Source organism: Carettochelys insculpta, chromosome 4 (genome assembly GCF_033958435.1).
Source record: "Carettochelys insculpta isolate YL-2023 chromosome 4, ASM3395843v1, whole genome shotgun sequence".
Lineage (NCBI taxonomy): Eukaryota > Metazoa > Chordata > Testudines > Carettochelyidae > Carettochelys > Carettochelys insculpta.
The window spans coordinates 35,397,656-35,418,666 of NC_134140.1; the positions used below are offsets into that span (position 1 = coordinate 35,397,656).

At 48.0% G+C, this 21,011-nt stretch overlaps 1 protein-coding gene across 6 annotated transcripts in view; it reads left to right on the forward strand.

Annotated features, from left to right (window-relative positions):
- Positions 1–21,011, forward strand: part of TBC1D19 (TBC1 domain family member 19) — a 108,535-nt gene that overhangs the window by 66,732 nt on the left and 20,792 nt on the right. For 5 of the 6 annotated variants that reach the window (XM_074991774.1, XM_074991775.1, XM_074991772.1 and 2 more), the window contains 3 exons: positions 1,042–1,151; positions 3,469–3,560; positions 20,582–20,697. In XM_074991774.1, the coding sequence (XP_074847875.1) occupies positions 1,042–1,151; positions 3,469–3,560; positions 20,582–20,697 (318 nt within the window). Of the gene's footprint in view, positions 1–1,041; positions 1,152–3,468; positions 3,561–18,998; positions 19,203–20,581; positions 20,698–21,011 lie in introns of all 6 variants that reach the window. The other variant, XR_012645240.1, reaches the window with a different exon arrangement.

Below are 21,011 nucleotides of genomic sequence, written 5' to 3' on the forward strand. Positions count from 1 at the left end.
GCAGGGGTTAGTGTAGCCACAGCCTTAATGCTTACAGTTGAAATAACCTTTTAAATATCCAGTCAGTTTAAAACAAAAAGCAGTGAAGTAGCACTTTAAAGACTAGCAAAATGGTTTATCAGGTGAGCTTTTGTGGGACAGACCAACTTCTTCAGACCATGGCCAGACCAGAACAGACTCAGTATTTAAGGCACAAAGAACCAAAAGCCTTAAATATTGAGTCTGTTCTGGTCTGGCTATGGTCTGAAGAAGTGGGTCTGTCCCATGAAAGCTCACCTAATAAACCATTTTGCTAGTCTTTAAAGTGCTACTTCACTGCTTTTTGTTTTGATAGTGTATAGACTAGCACGGCTTCCTCTGTTACCAGTCAGTTTAGTTTCCTTGGATATCTCTTTTTTGGGGTCAGCTAGTATTCAAAGGACCTCATAATGGTTACCTAGTAAATATAAATTTTCATCTAGATCTTTGAATGAGTAAGCCAGAGTCCATGTATCCTTTAACTGATAGTACTGATATGGTCTTCATTACTGTAATATCTGAGTACCTTACTGTCTTTCATGTATTTGCCCTCACAGCATCCCTCTAAGATAGGGAGGTGGTGCTATTTTACAGATAGGAAACTGAGTCCGGTTGAGGCCAAGTAAATTGTCTATCGTATACAGTAAGTCTATGGCAGACTACAAAATTGAACCTCGTTTCCTTAGTCTCAAGCTAGCACTGGACCATCTGCCCTCAAATCATATTTTTGGTTCTCATGCAAGGCCAGATTTACATAATAGGCAGGATCCCGTTCATTCTGCCTCCTGAAATCTGTAGGGTTGTAACATGGACCATCAAAGTCATCTTTGCTTGTCATTTATTTTAATTATAGGATCTAATATTAAAAATTAATATAACCTGAATACATAATTGAGTAATAATTTAAAAATGTGTTAGTCTGAAGATATTATCGGATTGTTTTTTCTCAGACTTTATGCATGTGTTCACTGAACTATTTTAGCAATTTACAGCATTGAGTCAATTAAACTCTTATCATTTCAGTTGCTCCACTTTGTTTTCTGTACCATGAGCCTTCCAAATTGTATCAGATATTCCGTGAGATGTATGTGCGTTTTTTCTTCAGACTCCATGCCATCTCTTCTCATCCTTCTGTAAGTTCATTAGGAAATAAGACTCAATCACTCTGTATTTCTATTTGTTATGGAACAGTAATGCATAGTTACGTGATTTTATTTTCTTAAGTGTATATGACTGATTATGTTCCCTTATGATAAAAATGTCATGCAAGGTTGAAGTAACAACATATCTAATATGAAGTAGGTGACATAAAATAAGTTTATTTGAAATCCTGTAGTTTATACCTCAATAATGGTAACATTCTATGGCAAAGAGATACTTAATAGTACAGTGGTCATGCTGTCAGGTGTAAGGGGAGCCGAGGCTTTTATATAACGTAGGCCTCAATTTAGAACAGCACGTAAGCATATGTTTAAGGCAAGTGTCTTCCTGAGTCAGGCCAGTTAGGCATGTGTGAAAGAGAGGTGCTAGAAGATTGATATCCATGTACTTTGAATTGCTGTGTGGTAGAATTGCACTGGATGTCTCTGTAAAGAATCTTATAAGAATTAAGCACTATAGTTTATGGGTTTAATCATCCCAGGCAGTTTTTTAAAGGAGTCTCAACTTAGCCTCTTTTTTACTCATGCATAATCATGTATAAATGTGCTTGAATGCACTTTTTAAAGCACCATCATATGCAAGCGATGGAATTTCTGTCACTTGCAAGTGAAAATGTTTGTGTATGCAAAGTTGCCTCTACAAATACAAGTTAATTTTTAGAATTTTAACTGCCTTACCATTTGTTTAGGATATTTTTAGTATTAACTAATAATAAAATATAACATTTTTCTTTTCTCTATCACCTAGAAACCGGTTGTTAATTGCATTTTGATAAAATGCTTTTATTTAAAATAACATTGTATTCGTTTAGCTGAGTATACAATTTTGAAATTTCTCAGAATTGTTCTTGCTCTATGTAAGATAGAGAAACTGTTAAAACCTGGCAGAGTGTTTCCATCCATAGATGTAAAGAGCAATATATTTCCAATTATGTAACAGTTTACTGTGAATTATGTGAATAGCACAGAAGATTATACAATGAAAATAAAATTAAAATATGAGGACCAATAAGAGCCCATTTTGCTACAGATGGTGGACTATTTGGTTAAAAACCTTAGTACTGTAAATAGTGACACCGATGGTTAAACAAACATATCACAGTGGTAGGTATTCTGCCTGGTAGTAATATTTCTTGGGTTAGGCCTATGTTTTTGGACATTAGCAGCATGGTACTCAGGGAATGTATCCTAGGTTCCATCAGTTTTTTAATAGGAATTTTTTAAATGGAGAAAATCTTTAAATGTTATCCCACAGTTGAGATCACTTAACTTTTCCTGGTTTGTAATAATCACATTTATCCTTTTTTTTTTTTTTAAATTATAAAAGGTAATGCAAAAGGCCTGTTTTCATCTTTGTCCTTGTTCAGAGTAACTGGAATTTATTTATTTATTTATTTTATCATAATAAAAGACAACGTAGGTTGTGTACTACTGGGCCTTTCATCGACTTGGGCTATGTCTACACGAGCACCCCCCTTTCAAAAGGGGGATGTTAATGAGACACTTCATGATATGGTAATGAGGCGCTGCAATGAATCTACATATACTTGGAAAGTGCTCCTTTTCGAAAGGCCCTCACACGTAATAGGAGTAAGGAGATTTCAAAGTGTGCAGGGTCATTTTGCAAAGGACGCTGTGTAGATAAGCTGCGCACGATTGAAGGCGGCACTTTCGAAGTGCTGCAGCCGTCATTATGCTATTAAGGCACTGCATGTTCATTGCAGCGCCTCATTAGCATATCCTGAAGTGTCTCACTAGCATCCCCCTTTCTAAAGGAGGGGGGTGCTAGTGTAGACACACACTTGGACACAGAATTTTTAAAAATATTTAAACACCGAAAATGCAGATAAGTGCCTAAATGAGATTTTCAAAAGTATCTAGTCACCCAACTACGACTGAAATCAATGGGACATAGTCACTTAGGTGCTTTTGAAAATCCTGCTTAAGCACCTATCTGTTTCTTTTGGTGCCTATGTACTTATAAAAAAAATCTGGACTTTAGACCTTAACCTTACACATGAATAACTTGGAGCTGAATGTGACTACGCAAAGATAAAAGTTACTTGGGAGTGGAAGAACTTGTAGGATCAGGGCCTTAGAGTTTGAAGGTATCTGGTTTGCTCATGTTACTCGAGTTGTGTGTCATTGATGTATTAACTGTTTCTCTTAATGTTTTAATTAAAATATATTAATATTTAAATTTGAATATTTTCTTATGTTGTAGTCTCACAATTCAGTATGCGTGTAATAATGAAAATGTGTTCAGGGCTTGGTGTTGTTTTTTTGCTAGGGCATTGTGTCACTCTGTTTGCTCTTTGAGACACTTCTTCAAACCCATCTCCCTCAGCTCTTTTATCATCTTCGAGAAATTGGGGCACAACCGTAAGTACTTTTTTTCTTGTTTCTTACTCATAACAATAACTGTAATTTGCATTGTTCTAGAAATGCTGTTCTGTGATATTCTAACTTGACAGGAATGGTGAGATTTTTAAAAGTCCAAATGTCAATTAAGTGTCCAACAAGTTAAATGAAGTGGGTTGCCTAACTTCCATGCATGCTTTTGAAGGTCTTTCCCTTGCATCTCACAAAATAGAAAGTGGTCTTGTACTGTCTTAAATTCCAGCGTGAAGCACTGTACATCCCTCTTCGATGATGGAAAGTTGATTTGTTTGGGCATACATTAAACAAACAGTGAGGATTTGCTTAATATTTGCCTAAACAACAAAATACCTGAGAATAAGAATTCATGTAAATTCCAGTATCGAGCCAAAAGGAATGTCACAAGAATTTTCCAGACCTACAGGGAGTAGATAGTACGTCAGGGAAATGCTTAAACTCTTGTCAATAAATGCCAAATACTCAGTGTGTGTGATTTTACTCAGGGGTCAGATTCTACATGTAAGAAGGGACATTAAACACACTTCTGATTTCTTTATATTACATTTTTGACTCAATAACTGAAAATTTAATACACAGGAACCAGCTCACTGAAATAAGGATCTGGTTTCCAAAACAAGTCTTAAGCTTATCAGACCTGGCATGAATTATCTCAGTTTATTCCATGGGGAACAGATGGTTGGATTATAGTGTTACACAGCAACTTTTCAAAGAGAAAATATCCAAGAAGCAACAGTGAACTATCCTTTGTCTGGCTGTGTTGAGAGAAGGACAGGAGACACTGACATGGATTTAATCAGCCCATAATTTTATTACTAGATGTTTGGGACTGGGGTGGTAACAGTGTACAGTGCAGGTAAACCCCAGGTTTATTCTGTAATTACTGGGGGGGGGGGTTACTAGCCCCACCTCTTTTCTTCCCCTGTCCCAGCTAATCCATTGCCAGTACCTTACCATATTTGGGGGGTGGGCTTCCACCTGATCCCTTTTTTTTTTTTGACCTGGTCCTTCCAGCAAACCCATTATTGAAATCTTACCTCCCCTCCCCCCTGCCCTGTAGGAGGGTAAAAATGGGCTGACAGAATGGCGGGGGGTGGGAGAGGGTTGGCTCCCTGCTGTACCAATCATAGGACTCTCCAGCCACCCCTGTATATTACTTTAATGAACACCTCTTTTTAAGTCCTTTTCCAAGCCATTTATCCAGTCACTGTATACCTTTCTTATGGAGTAGCTGCACTCGACATCTGCCCTACACTTGAATCATGAGTAGTGATATTTTTTGGGTAAACCCCCAGGGGACCCACTAGTGCCTGCAGTTCCCATCCCAGCCACATGGTGTAGTCTGTGGCATGAGCTACCTCTTTTAGTCACTCCCCAAAGGAGATCCAAATACCCCTGCAATTGTGAATCTTCATCAGTTGTTGATTTAATTCACCCCTGCCCTGAGTGTTTCCCTCCTCTCCTGTAATATCAGCAGTGGAATCTCCTGCAATCACCTCAATGGAATGTGTTAGGTCTGGGAAAAACCCTATCTATACCTTGAAGCCAACAAAACTGCGGAAACAACCTCAGACACACTAACTCTGATAACGTGTGTGAAATCTTGGCTGACTGCACCATCATGAAACACAGCCAGCTTACGTGGTTGGATGACTGCTTCACCTTGAGCCTGCTGCCCCCCTCCCCCACCACTAATTTGGTAGGCTGCCCTGGGTAATCATAAGCACTGTCCCAGGCTTCCAAAGGCCCACACCCTAGTTGTGGGGATCCTGCTCTTGACTTGACTTGCCCTCGGACCCCACTCTTGCTCATATCTATTTGGCTGCCATTGGTGATCAGTGACTGTCATAGGCTTTTCCAGCCCCTTGCCCATTTCCTTGGTATCCAGCCCTTCCAACCAAAATGACTGCGCTCCATCTGCCCCGTTCAGGGTCTGATTTTACTGAGAGGGAGAAGCAAAACCCCTTTGTTGTCTCCTGCCGGACAGAAACCTCCATGGACAGCATAGCTGCCAAGGGACTGAGCCAAACTCCCCCTCCCTTTTCTCCTTGTCTGGAGACAGACTGTGGATCCCTTCCCTTTGTGAATTCCCTGGGCTATGCCTGCCTTGCCCCACCCCACCTGAACCAGGGAAAAGTAAAAATCAGTCCTCCCTTTTCTTCACCTGTGTGTCTGCCAGGAGCCATGCTGACTAGAGCGGGTGGAAGGCTTTCTCCTTCTTCCCTCACCTCCCAACCCCCACCCTCACTCCTGTATGACTTATTCCTGGGGCTTTGCTGCTGAGCCTTGCATACTCTTGCCCGTATTCTGGGACTGCGGGGGTTGGGGAGAATTCCCTGCCAACTCACTACCCTGCTTGTGCCTGGAGCTGAGTTGAGCTGTACAATGAAGTCATTCTGCTGAGACATGCTGCGAGCTTCTTGCTGTATCCTGGAACCAAAATGGATGAAGAGGGCTTTTCGCTTTTTTCTCTTCCCATTCACTACCCTTTCCACATCGAGTTGGGTAGAGGTGATCCTGCCTCACCCTTGGTCTGTATAAGATAGAGGCTCCCCACCCATAGCCCCTTTCTTCGAACGCTGCTTTCCCAGCACACTGAGTCAGAGACTCACTTCCCCTTTTTCAGCAGCTTTCACCTTTCCCAATTTCCATCTCCCCTTCCCAAACCATAAAGCAATTTTCCTTTCATTTGGCAAGCCCAGTCAAACACCTTAATGCTTAAAGGTGAAGGGCAGTCAAATGTGAAGGAAAGATGGGACGAACGGTCAGAAGCCCATATCACGCCATCAGGAAGGAGCTCCTTTATTATATGAAACTCAGAAAAGGAGGCCTTCAAAAATGGAAATACGGACACAGTGCTAAGGTTGACTATATAATAATAGCACAGGCATGGAGGGACAAAATCAGAAGGGCTAAGGTGTGAAATTAGTTGCATCTAGGAAGGAACATACAAGGAAATAAGCAGCGGTTTTGTATGTACGCCAGATGCCAGTGGGGCCAACAGCCTTGCTGGGTCCCTGAGCTAGTCAGGGTGTGGCCCTCAGGTGGAAGTTGTGTGGGAAGCTGACTGCTCAGTGCTTCTTGGACTGCGGTGCACCCTCCCACCCCAGCCCTGAGTGCTGCCTGGAGCACACTGTGCAGTGCTATGGCAACTATTTAAAGGGCCTGGGGTTCCAGTTGCTGCTGCAGTAGCACTGGCAGCAGCTGGGAGCTCTGGGCCCTGGGGTAACTGTCCCCCATTCCACTCCTCCCTCCCCATCAGCAGGCCTAGCAGGAGCAAAAGGAGAGTGTAGGACAAAGGATTGTAGGCCCTCTATTTAGGATGGAAGGAGAGCTAATGCCAGACAACACCAAGAAGGTTGAGTTGTTTTGCTTTAATCTTCATAAAAAAGATTAATAGTATAATAAATATTAACAACAAAGGCGAAGGAACATTAAATCAAAATAGGGAAAGAACAGGTTAAAGTATATTTCTATAGGTTAGAGGTATTCAAGTTGGCAGGGCCTGGTGAACTTCACCCAAGAGCACCGGAGGAACTAGCTGAAGCTATCTCAGAACTGTTAGCAGTTGTTTGTGAGGACTTGTGGAGAATGGGTGAGATCCCAGAGGACTGGCGAAGGTGAAACACAATACCTGTCTTTTACAAAGGGTCAAAAAGAGGGCTCTGGGGAATTGTAGATCATTCATTCTGACTTAAAAAAGATACTGGAACAAATTCTTGAGCAAACAAATTGTAAGCAACTAGAAGATAATAGGCCAGGGATCAGCAACTCCTGACATGGGTGCCAAGAGTGGAATGCGAGGCAATTTTCATCAGCACATGAGGCGGGAGCTCAGGCCTCCTTCTTCTTCGAGTGTCCCCATGGGTGCTCCACAATAGGTGTCGGGCTCGCCCGGCGCCGCAGATCGGCTCTTCCAAGCAGTTTCTGCCGGACCGCGCATGCGCCGGTGCGCACCGCTCCCTTGCGCGCTCCTGGCCACGTGCACAATCCGGTCCCCGCCAGTTCCTCTTAACCGCCGTCGGCTACAGACGGAATCCGACTAGGCTACGGCCAAGTTAGCGTATACAATGGTTTTAACTGTTTTTTCTTTAAAGTTTTCAAGTTCTTAGGCTACTGTTAAGTTAGCCAGTTGTTGTTATTTTCAAAAAAAAGAAACGACAAGTGGGATGGCATTCAGTCCAGTCCTAGTATCAAGCGGAGCACCGGAGGCCAGGAGCCTAGGGCCATTAGCCCTCCTGCCGCGGCAGGCTATCGGAGAGGGGGAAAAACAGCACAGAGAAGGTGCTAAGTACCCATTAACAACTGAAAGACTCACCAACAATGTCCTTCTCAGGATTCAAGAAATGTGAGTCCTGCCGAGAGGCAATGCCAGCGTCTGATGGGCACAGTCTCTGCATAAGGTGCCTGGGGGAGTCCCGTGTCACGCAGAAATGCTCCTTCTGTGCAAAATTAACAGCCAGAGCAAGGAAGGACAGGGAGATGCGGCTTAAAATGCTGCTCTTCGACAAGGCCCTCCAGCCAGACGTGCCGGAGCGGCCGCAGCAGGGGGGACCCTCCGGGGCCCATAAAAGGAAAGCCGCTTCCCTCACCCCATCAGCGCAAAAACGGAGGAAAGCCTCCCCAGTCCGATCCCTGCCGGCAGCAACAGCGAGCGGGACGGGAGGAGCGCACAGCCCCCAGCCGCAGCAACAGCTGATCGGCGGTGGCACGGAGAGCCACGTGGAGGCGGCTCAGCCTCCGATAATCAAACAGCCGCCCCGCACCGCAGGCAGGGCGGCGGCTAAACAAGCGCCGGTACCGGCGGCACCGCAAGCAGCGGCACCGACCCCCGGGGAACCGGCAGTGCAGAGTGCGCAGGCACGCAGCCTGCAGGCACCGGAGGACACCGCCTGTGCGGCACCGCCCATGAGCATGCCGAGCCCGGCGCGGACGGGGCCGAGATCCCCTACACGTCAGGGGGCGGAGCTACCTCCTCAAGGGAGGTGGAAGGCTGCACACAAAACGAGGCACAGCAGCCCCTCTCCAGACAGGGCTGCAGAGTTGCTCTCTCTCAGCCCTCCGCTTATGCTGCAGATTCCAACCAGAGGGCAGGGGTCCCCCCTAGCCTACCTGGAGCCCCCGTCTCCATTTTTACAACCAGCCTCGCCCTGGCTGGGACCACCTTCACCCTTCCTGGGGTTTGAGCCGCTGGAATACTATCACAAATCGCTCTCTCCAGAGTCCCAGATCTCTCGACGATCTCGCTCCCCCAGACGTAGAGGGTATGCACCAAGGGAGTGGTCTAGGTCACCTTCCCAAGAACCGTGCCCATGCTGCCATGGTCACCCCATCACACGGGGCATAGATACCACCGGCAATCTACCAGGGAAAGATCCCCACAGACGGTCCCGTATCCCCGAGGGCAATCGCGAACGGGGACGGAGACTCAAGTATCTCAGGGGGAACTGGTTATGGAACCCCGAGATTTTCCCTTGCAAGCTTCCAGCGAGAGGATGTACCATTGCCAACAGGAACTGGAAGGGTCCAGAGAGGCGTACCCTAGTGGTTCCTCACTCTCCTCCCCGGACGAGGCTACGGCCCCGGGGGCACGTCCATCCTCCGGACGATTTCAAACAGTTTCAAGAGCTGTTTAACAGGGTGGCCTTCACGCAAGGCATCCAGACAGCAGAGGTGCAAGAGAAACACCATAAGCTCCTCAAAAATCGGAGACCTCCGGCCTCCTCCAAAATAGCAATACCGCTTGATGAAGCAATCTTGGAGTCCGCCACTATGATATGGCAGACCCCTGCGACTATTCCGCCTGTCCACAAGAGAGCGGATAAGAAATACTTCGTGCCGGCGAAGGGCATGGAGTTCCTGTTCAGCCACCCACAACCAAATTCCTTGGTGGTGGAGTCATCGCAACACAGATCAAAGACATCTCAATTCAAGACAGGGGGAACAGACAAAGATGCCAAGAAGCTAGAGCTGTTCGGCAGAAAGGTCTACTCCTCCTCCACTCTACTGTTGCGAATGGCAAATTACGCAGCGCATTTAGCGAACCATAATTTCGACAACTACACTAGGTTAACCTCCCTCATGGACTCGCTTCCAGAGGACAAGAAACCCGTGCTCAAGGCCATCGTGCAAGAAGGCTACGCGGCCTCGAGGACGGGAGTTCAGATCGCCCTGGATGTTGCGGACACAGCAGCATGCTCCACAGCTACGGCAGTGGTGATGCGAAGGGAGTCCTGGCTCCAGACTTCGGGTATACCGAGGGATCTGCAGGCAAAGATAGTTGATCTTCCCTTCGACTCGCAGAAGCTGTTTGCTGAATCAACTGACTCGGTCCTTAATTCCAGTAAAGATTCAAGAGCCACACTTAGGACCCTGGGGATTTATACCCCTCCATACAGAAAGAAAAAGTACTACCCTCAACAAAGACACCAGTACCAGCAACAGCGTCCCCAGTACCACAGGGGTTACGAGCAAGGGCGACATCAACAGCACCAGCAGTACAGAACTCCCAGGCGACGTTCCCAATGGAGCCGTGCGTCCTCGGGGCAGGGCCAAAGGCCACAAGTTTGATACACAGATCCAGGGCTGCGCCATCACGACCATCGCACAAGGGCATCCGAAGCAGCTATTCCACCATCGCCTCCGACCATTCTACGACCAGTGGCAAAGGATCACCACAGACAAATGGGTGCTGGAGATCATAGCCACGGGGTACGCCATCCCCTTCCAGTCGCTCCCTCCGCTACGACCTCCACCCAGGCCCCACCTCCAGGAGGCCTCCCACGTAGCGAGGCTCAAGCAGGAGGTAGACCATCTCATGCTCATAGGGGCAGTGGAAAGAGTGCTGGAGCAACTGCAAGGAAAAGGGTTGTACTCGAGGTACTTCCTCACGGAGAAAAAGACAGGAGGCTGGAGGCCCATCTTAGATCTTCGAGGCCTCAACTGGTACCTGCGCAAGCAACGCTTTCGGATGATCACAATCGCCTCCATCCTTACGGCACTGGACGATGGAGATTGGTTCGCAGCCCTCGATTTACAAGACGCGTATTTTCACATAAATATCCATCCGGCTCACCGGCGATTCCTCCGGTTCATGGTAGGCAAAGAACATTTTCAATACAAGGTCCTACCGTTTGGCCTCTCCTCAGCCCCCAGAGTCTTCACCAAGACCTTGGCAGTGGTGTTATATTCCCGTATCTGGATGACTGCCTACTCAAAGGGGCCTCAAAGGAGGAGGTACTACGCATGATATGCGTCACAGCAGGCACGTTCTCTTCGCTCGGCCTGGTTATCAATTTGGCAAAATCAAAGATAGACCCCACACAGGACATAGAGTTCATAGGGGCACGCATAAATTCTATTACAGCGAGAGTGTATCTACCAGAGACTCGCTTTCGGGCCATCGGCTCCCTCGTGCAGGTCATCACCTTCAGCCCTACGGTGCTGGTCCTGATGTGCTTACAGCTGCTGGGCCACATGGCAGCGGCGACGTTCGTAGTACAGAACGCCAGGTTACACATGCGCAGCATGCAGCACTGGCTGGCGAGCGTATACAAACCGGCGGCACACACCGTTCACAGGGTGGTGTCGCCCACAGCAGAGGTGCGCAAATCCCTGCAATGGTGGGTAAACCCCAAGAACTTGCTAACAGGGGTACCCTTCCACCAACCACAAATATCGGTTTTTCTTACTACAGATGCCTCCCTCATAGGGTGGGGAGCACACATGGGCGAAGAGGTGACTCAAGGGCTGTGGTCCTCCATGGAGCAGTTACTGCACATAAATATACTGGAGCTCAGAGCAGTGTTCAACGCCTGCAGACACTTTCGAGACCACATACAAGGCAAAGTTGTCGGGATCAGTACAGACAATACCTCCACCATGTTTTATATAAATCGGCAAGGAGGAGCTCGGTCCCATGCCTTATGTGTGGAAGCAGTCCGGTTATGGAACTGGTGCATCGCCAACAATATAATCTTGAAAGCCTCGTACTTACCAGGCACTCATAATGTGAAGGCAGACCAGCTGAGCAGGCGTTTTGCACTCATGCACGAGTGGCAGATCCGTCCCGATCTGCTACGACTGATTTTCCATGCGTAGGGTTTTCCCCAGATAGACCTGTTTGCCACTCATCGCAACAAGAAGTGCCCACGATTCTGCTCCAGGGCAGGACTGGGACGGGGGGTCCCTGGGGGACGCGTTTGCGATCTCGTGGAGGGGCCCCCTGCTTTACGCTTTTCCTCCCACAGTGCTGATCCACAAAGTCTTGCAGAAAGCCAGGAGGGAAGGAGCCGGAATGATCCTGATAGTCCCAACGTGGGATCGACAGCAATGGTTCCCCCTACTCCTGCGCATGTCGGACTGTCCACCGATGCCCCTTCCGGTGGCACCGGATCTGCTCACGCAAGCCCAGGGGTCCATAGTGCATCCGCACCCCCAAGGCCTGCGACTACAAGCGTGGTTAATCCATGGCTCAGCTCCCTAGAGAGCACATGTACGGAGGAAGTGCAGCAAGTCCTAGAAAGTAGCAGGAGGACTTCCACCAGGAAGACCTACAAGCAGAAATGGACTCGCTTCACGGCATGGTGTTCTACCAAACGGCTAGCCCCCCTTTTGGTGCCTATACCTGTGATATTAGAGTATTTACTGGACCTCAAGAGAGGAGGACTCTCACTATCCTCGTTAAAGGTCCACCTTGCCGCCATTTCGGCGTTCAGACACGGGGAGGAAGGACACACGGTGTTCGCCCATCCCATGGTTACCAGGTTCCTCAAAGGGTTGGTAAACCTATACCCCCCTCGGAAACCGCTTCCACCTTCGTGGAACTTGGACCTGGTGCTTAATGTGCTAACGGGACCGCCGTTCGAGCCCTTGGCCACGGTTTCCCTCCGCCTCCTTACGATAAAGACGACCTTTCTTCTCGCAGTCACGTCAGCTCACAGGGTGAGTGAGCTTGCGGCAGTTATGGCAACGCCACCCTGCACTGTTTTTTCCAAGGAGGCGGTAACCATACGGCTGCATCCAGCCGTGGTTCCCAAAGTTTCTTCTGAGTTTCACATTAACGAACCTATTGTTTTACCCTCGTTTTATCCAAAGCCTCATAACTCTAACAAAGAGGCGTGCCTACACCTCCTGGATGTGAGGAGGGCGCTAGCCTTCTATATAGACAGGACCAAGTCCTTCCGGAAAACGGATAGACTCCTAGTCTCTCTCGCTCCCAAATCGAAAGGAGAAGGTCTCTCTTCACAGAGAATCTCGAAGCACATCGTATCCTGCATAAAAATGTGCTACGAACTCAAAAAGACTCCTTTACTGGCCACTCCCAGGGCTCATTCCACTAGGGCGGTGGCGGCATCAACAGCCTTTTTCAAGGGCGTTGCGCTAAAAGACATTTGCAGAGCGGCGACCTGGTCATCCTATGACACCTTCGCCAAACATTATGCCCTTCACAGGGTATTCCAAGAGGATACCCGTCTCTCGACAGCGGTCCTCTCGGGGACAAGCTGCACATAATCCGATTACCCACCTCCTATCTTGGGTTACTGCTGGGTAGTCACCTATTGTGGAGCACCCACGGGGACACTCAAAGAAGACAGAAAGGTTACTCACTGTAGTAACGGTGGTTCTTCGAGATGTGTCCCCGTGGGTGCTCCACTACCCGCCCATCCTCCCCGCTTCGGATCTTTGTTTAGTGTTTTGCAGGAGCATCCGAGGCGGTTGGTCAAGGAACTGGCGGGGACCGGATCGCGCACGTGGCCAGGAGCGCGCAATGGAGCGGTGCGCACCGGCGCATGCGCGGTCCGGCAGAAACTGCTTGGAAGATCCGATCTGCGGCGCCAGGCGAGCCCAACACCTATTGTGGAGCACCCACGGGGACACATCTCGAAGAACCACTGTTACTACGGTGAGTAACCTTTCTTTCTCCTCCCCCACGCATCTGGGAGCTTGCTCAAAGCCATAACACCTGTAGATTAACAAAAGACCAGCTAATGCTATCAATTCTCACCTAAACGGGAAAGCTCTGCATCTTTGTTTATTAATGAAGCTGTTATAAGTAGAACTATTAGTGACTTTAAAAATGTATTACCAGCACTTGGTCAGATTTTGGCACTCGCTTTGAAAAGGTCGCTGATCTCTATAATAGACATAACGAATAGCAGTTATGAATTTATCAAGAACAAATTGTGCTAAGCCAACTTAATTTCCTTTTTTGACAACTTAGTGAATAGAGGGTAAGTGGTTGACATGATAGATCTTCCTATTACCAATGCTTTTCACACGTTCCCACACAGCATTCTCATGAACTAGGCAAGTATGGTCTAGATTAAATTAAATTGAATTAAAAGAAGATGGGTGCACAACTGATTAAAAGACCATACTCAAAGAGTCGTTCTTCTTCGAGTAGTCCCCGTGTGTGCTCCACAATAGGTGACTGGCTCGCCCGGCACCGCAGATCGGAATTCTTCTTAGCAGTTTCTTTTGGATCACGCATGCGCCGACGCACGCCGCTCCCTTGTGCGCCCCCGGCCATGTGCGTGATCCAGTCCCCGCCAGTTCCTTCTCAACCGCCATCGGCTGCAGACGGAATCCACTCCAGCTAAAGCCAGAGACAGATAAGATAGTTGTTTTTACGTGTAGTTTGTTTGTTTTTGTCACTATCAAAAAAAAAAAAAAAGGAAGAGAAAGAAAGAGAATATTAGACAGCAGGAAGAAGAGGAATGAAGGCGAGAGGGGCGGACAAGAAGGCTAGTTAAGCCGTCCGCTGCCTACCGCAGGCCGGTGAATGTTATTTTGGGTTAGAAAGCACTGATTAGTGGCTAAGTACCCTATTAAAAGTAAAGACTCACCGCGATGGCCTCTTCGGGGTTTAAGAAGGGTGAGTCATGCCGCGAGACTATGCCGGCCTCCGATGGGCATAGTGAATGCATTCGCTGCCTGGGAGAGTCGCATGTTACCCAGAAGTGTTCCCACTGCGCTAAGCTTACAGCCAGGGCCAGGAAAGACAGAGAGATGAGGCTCAAAATGATCTTCTTTGATAAGGCTCTCCAGCCGAAACCGCCAGAGAAGCCTCACGCAGAAGGGCCCTCTGGGTTGCGTAAAAGGAAGGCAGCCTCTTTGACCCCCTCGGTGCAGAAGAGGAGGAAACTGTCCCTGGCTCGATCCTTGCCGGCGGGCCCAGCAGGCAGGATGAGCGGAACGCAAAGCCCCCAGCCGCGAGCTCATGAAAGTGGCAGCGCAGCAACGCACGTGGCAGAGGCTGAGCCTCCGATTACACAACAGGTGGCACGGAAGGCGCCGCAAGCGCTGGAATCGGTGGCGCCGACGCATGCAGCACTGGCCCCCGCGGCGACGACGGTGCAGGAGCACCCAGCATGGAGCCTATTGGCGCCGGAGGAAGCTACCTGCGCGGCACCGCCAACATCTTCATCTAAAATCGCTATCCTGCTGGACGAAGCCATTATGGAGTCAGCCACTAATATATGGCAGACCCCGGCCTCTATTCCACCTACAAACAAGAGAGCGGGTAAGAAGTACTTCGTCCCAGCCAAGGGCATGGAGTTCCTCTTTAGTCACCTGCAGCCCAATTCTTTGGTGGTCGAATTGTCCCAGCAGAGGTCGAAGATGTCTCAGTACAAGTCGGGGGGGTTGGATAAAGATGCTAAGAAGCTAGAGCTGTTTGGCAGGAAGGTATATTCCTCCTCTACCCTATTATTGAGAGTGGCAAATTACGCGGCACATCTATCAAACCACAACTTTGACAGTTACTCTAGACTCACTCCCCTCATGGATTCACTCCCGGAGGACAAGAAGCCAGTGTTAAAGGCGATTGTCCAAGAGGGCTATGCGGCATCGCGGATGGGAGTCCAGATTGCCCTGGACGTGGCGGACACAGCGGCACGTTCAACAGCTGCAGCAGTGGTAATGCATAGGGAATCCTGGCTCCAGACATCTGGTATCCCCAGGGACCTGCAGGCGAAGATCGTGGATCTTCCCTTTGATAAGCAAAAGCTGTTTGCGGACTCAACCGACTGAGTCCTCCACTCCAGCAAAGACTCGAGGGCCACACTTAGGACCTTGGGTATTTATACTCCCCCATACAAGAAGAAGAAATTTTATCCTCAGCAGAGATGCTACGCTTACCAACCACAGCGTGCTCAGTATCAGCGAGGCTACGACCAAGGGCGCCATCAACAGCAGCAGCAATACAGGATTCCCAGGCGACGTTCTCAACAAAGCCGTACACCCTCGGGGTAGGCCCAGAGACAGCAAGTTTGACGGGTATGTCGGGGGCTGCACTGTCAACACCATCGCTCAATGCCACTCTCATCTTATGTTCCATCGCCTCAAACTGTTCCACTCCCAATGGCAAAAGATCCCCACAGACAAATGGGTGCTAGAAATTATAGCCACGGGTTACACGATCCCTTTCCAGTCACTTCCACCGATGAAGCCTCCCGCCAGGCCTCATCTCAGGGACACTGCCCACGAGGCGAGGCTCAAGCAGGAGGTAGATCACCTCATGTTCATAGGGGCGGTGGAAAGAGTGACGGAACAATTCCAAGGGAAAGGTTTTTATTCACGCTACTTCCTAACAGAGAAGAAAACAAGAGGCTGGAGGCCGATCTTGGATCTACGTGGCCTCAACCGTTACTTGCGCAAGCAACGCTTTCGGATGATCACAGTTGCCTCCATACTTACGGCACTGGACGATGGAGACTGGTTTGCAGCCCTCGACTTACAAGATGCTTACTTTCATATAACAATCCACCCGGCACACAGACGCTTCCTCTGCTTCACGGTCGGCAGGGAACATTTCCAGTACAGGGTTCTTCCGTTCGGCCTATCCTCGGCACCCAAAACCCTGGCAGTGGTATCAGCCTACCTGCGCAGACAGGGGGTGTTTATTTTCCCATATCTGGATGACTGTCTGCTGAAAGGGGCCTCAAAGGCACAGGTCTTACACATGATACGCATCACTGCGAAGATGTTTACTTCGCTAGGCCTAGTTATCAACCTCGCAAAGTCAAAGACCAAACCCCCACAAGATATAGAGTTCATAGGGGCACGCATAAACTCTATCTCAGCAAGAGTATACCTGCCCGACGCCCGCTTCTGTGCCATCAACTCCCTGGTGCAAGTCATGATGTACAGCCCCACGATGCCGGTCCTAACATGCCTGCAGCTGTTGGGGCACATGGCAGCAGCGACGTTTGTGGTACAGAATGCCAGGTTACACATGCGAAGCCTGCAGCATTGGCTGGTGAGTGTTTACAAACCGGCATCTCACACTATCCACAGGGTAGTGTCGCCCACGACGGAGGTGCGCAGATCCCTAGCGTGGTGGGAAAATCCCAAGAATCTGCTAGTGGGGGTGCCTTTTCACCAACCATAAATTTCTATCTTTCTTACTACTGATGCCTCCCACATAGGATAGGGAGCGCACGTTGGCAGCAAGGTGACACAAGGGCTATGGTCCCCTGCGGAACAGACACTGCACATAAACATATTGGAGCTCAGAGCAGTGTTCAATGCGTGCAGACATTTTCGAGCTTACCTGCATGGCAAAGTAGTCGGGATCAATACCGACAATACCTCCACTATGTTCTACATCAATTGACAAGGAGGGGCACGATCCTGTGCATTATGTGCGGAAGCAGTCCAATTGTGGAACTGGTGCATTGCCAACAACATAACGTTGAAAGCCTCGTACTTGCCGGGTGCTCACAATGTGAAGGCAGATCAGCTGAGCAGGCACTTCGCACTCATGCACGAATGGCAGATCTGCTCCGACCTGCTACGGCATGTATTTCGTACATGGGGGTTTCCCCAAGTTGATTTGTTTGCCACCCAGTACAACAAGAAGTGTCCCCAGTACTGCTCCAGAGCAGGGATAGGGCGGGGGTCCCTGGGGGACGCATTCATGATTTCATGGAAGGGCCCTCTACTCTACGCGTTTCCCCCCACAACGCTTATCCATAAGGTTCTGCAGAAAGCCAGAAGGGAAAGAGCTCTCATGATACTCATAGTCCCAACTTGGGACCGACAACAATGGTTTCCCTTGCTTCTGCGCATGTCGGATCATCCACCACTTCCCCTACCGGTGGCGCCGGACTTACTCACGCAGGCTCAGGGGTCCATAGTGCACCCGCACCCTCAGGGTCTGTGCCTACAAGCATGGTTAATCCATGGCTCAGCGCCTTAGAGAGCACGTGTACGGAGGGAGTGCAACAAGTCCTGGAGTGTAGCCGAAGGACCTCCACCAGGAGGACTTATGAACAGAAATGGACTCGATTTACAGCCTGGTGTTCTGCCAAGCAGTTAGCTCTCCTTGACGTTCCTATAACAGTAATATTAGAATACCTATTGGACCTCAAACGAGACGGGCTTTCTCTATCCTCGCTAAAGGTCCACCTTGCTGCTATATCAGCTTTTCGGCATACAGAGGAAGGGCCCACTGTATTCGCCCACCCTATCGTTACAAGGTTCTTGAAGGGGCTGGTAAACCTTTACCCCCCTCGAAAACCGCTTCGGCCGTCGTGGAATTTGCACTTGGTGCTCAGCACGCTATCGGGACCACCCTTCAAACCATTAGCCACAGTACCCCTCCAACTCCTTACGATGAAAACAACCTTCCTCCTTGCGATTACGTCAGCCCGCAGGGTGAGCGAGCTCGCAGCAGTGATGGCAACGCCGCCCTGCACAGTATTCTCAAAGGAGGCGGTAACCTTACGGTTACACCCAGCCTTTGTTCCAAAAGTTTTCTCGGAGTTCCATCTTAACGAACCAATAGTTTTACCCTCATTTTACCCGAAGGCTCACAGCTCCAGCAAGGAGGCACGCCTACATTTCTTAGACGTGAGAAGGGCTTTGGCCTTTTACATAGACAGAACTAAGTCCTTGCGGAAAATGGACAGGCTTCTAGTGTCTCTCACTCCCAGGTCAAAAGGGGAAGGCCTCTCTTCACAGAGAATTTCAAAGCACATTGTGTCCTGTATAAAAATGTGCTACTAGCTTCGAAAGACCCCTTTGCTGGCCCCGCCTAGGGCTCACTCCACCAGGGTGGTGGCGGCGTCAACAGCCTTCTTCAAGGGCATCGCGTTAAAAGACATCTGTAGAGCGGTGACCTGGTCATCCTACGACACCTTCGCCAAGCATTATGCCCTACATTGGGTATTCGAGGAGGATACCCGTCTGTGAACAGCAGTCCTCTCGGGGGGCAAGCTGCACATGAATCGATTACCCACCTCCTTACTTGGGTTACTGCTGGGTAGTCCCCTATTGTGGAGCATCCATGGGGACCACTCGAAGAAGAAAGAGAAGTTACTCACCTTTAATAACGATGGTTCTTTGAGATGTGTCCCCGTGGGTGCTCCACCACCTGCCCATCCTCCCCGCTTCGGATCTCTGTCTGGTGTTTTTCAGGAGCATCCGAGGCGGTTGCTCAAGGAACTGGCGGGGACCGGATCGTGTCCATGGTCGGGGGCGCACAAGGGAGCAGCGCGCGTTGGCGCATGCGCGATCCAATAGAAACTACTAGAAGAATTTTGATCTGCGGCGCCGGGCGAGCCCAACATGTATTGTGGAGCACCCACGGGGACACATCTCAAAGAACCATTGTTACTACAGGTGAGTAACTTCTCTTTAGTAATAGTTTCCTGTCAAACTGGGAAGACACATCTGGAGGCTTCTACTAGATCTATTACTATTTAACACTGCTTTAGACACAGGATTTGAATTGAAAATGATCTTGACATATTGGAGTATTGCTCTGAAATCAGCAAGATGACATTCACAAAAGATACATGCAGAATAGTACATTTAGGAAGAAAAAAAAATCAAATGAACCACCACAAAATTGGGAATAACTGGGTAGGCAATAGTACTGCTGAAAAGAAATCTATGGATATAGTGGATCGCACATTGAATATGAGTCAACAATGTGACTGAAAAGGCTAATGTAATTCTGAGATATATTAACAGGCATAAGATACGTTAGAAATGGGAGATAATTGTCCCTTTCTACTTGGCACTGGGGAGGCCTCAGCTGGAGAACTGTGTCTGGTCCTAGGTGCCACTCTTTAAGAAAGATGTAGATGAATTGGAGAGAGTGTATAGGAGAAACCTGACCTGTGAGAGAGGTTAAAAGGCACCACGTTTAGTTTTGGCGGGGGATGGGGGGGCCGGAAGAAGACCAGAAGGGATCAGTTAATGGTCCTCAAATATGTTAAGGCCTTTCATAAAAAAGATGGCGATCAGTTGTTCTCTATGCCCACTGAAGATAGGACGAGAAGTAAACGGGCTTAATCTTCAGCAAGGGAGATTCAGGTTAGGTATTATGAAAAACATCTCTAACTATAGAGGTAGTTTGTAGAATCCCCATCATTGGCAATTTAAGAACAGTTAGACAAACTTCTCTTAAGGATGGTCTAGGTGCACATCATCCTGCCTCACTACAAAGATCTAGAATAGATGATCTCTCTAGGTGCCTTGCAGCCCTGCATTTCAATGGTTCTATGATATGACACTTACCAGCATGAACTCTTGGAACCAGAGACAATAATTTACTGTACAGTCTGTATAGCACCTAAGTAATGGATCCTCAACCTGATTCCCCCTCCCCGTGCATGCTACTGTAATATAAATATTCAGTAATAATAATAAGTAGCTTTCCCACAGATTTTAAAGAATGGAATGTCTAGGAGGTGTGTGTTTGGTTTTAGAGCTTTGGGTGGAGGTGACTTAGAACCCTAGTGATAGGTTTTGTAGGTGAGGAAATTTTTATATTATTAGAATTGATTTGGAGCCTATCCATAGAAAATACTGAGCATTTCCCTAGAAGACTTGATAAAGGTTTTTCGGTATTACTGCAGCCTAAATATTAATCATAATAATAAAATGACTCACAGATCATAGAATTCTTTTTGAATGGGTGTATTTGTAATGTTAGTAACTTTTTAGTAAGTTTAGTAACATACAATAGTTTCTTCTTTTCCGATTGTTTATAGATTACGTATATCGTTTAAATGGATGGTGCGAGCATTCTCTGGCTACTTAGCTACAGACCAACTTCTGCTTTTGTGGGACAGAATCCTAGGATACAACTCTCTAGAAATTCTTCCTGGTAATTAATTAAAAAAAATGTTGTTAATTTTCAAGATAATACATGCAACATTAAAGTAGATGTTACAAAGAGAGAAAAATTAAATTCCTTTTGTATGACTGCTGAAAACAGATTGCAGAAGGTCAATAGATATTAAATAGATAAAGCAGTAATACATACATTTTCCAGTTCTTACAGGAAATGTCAGTGAGTTAAACTCTTTTATTCTGACTGCTACTTCTCCATTGTTAGTAGTAGAAGTATTTTCTTCTGGTAGCATTCATAAAGTGCTTGGTGCTTCCAGAACATAAATGAAGGCGTATATGTTTCCTCTC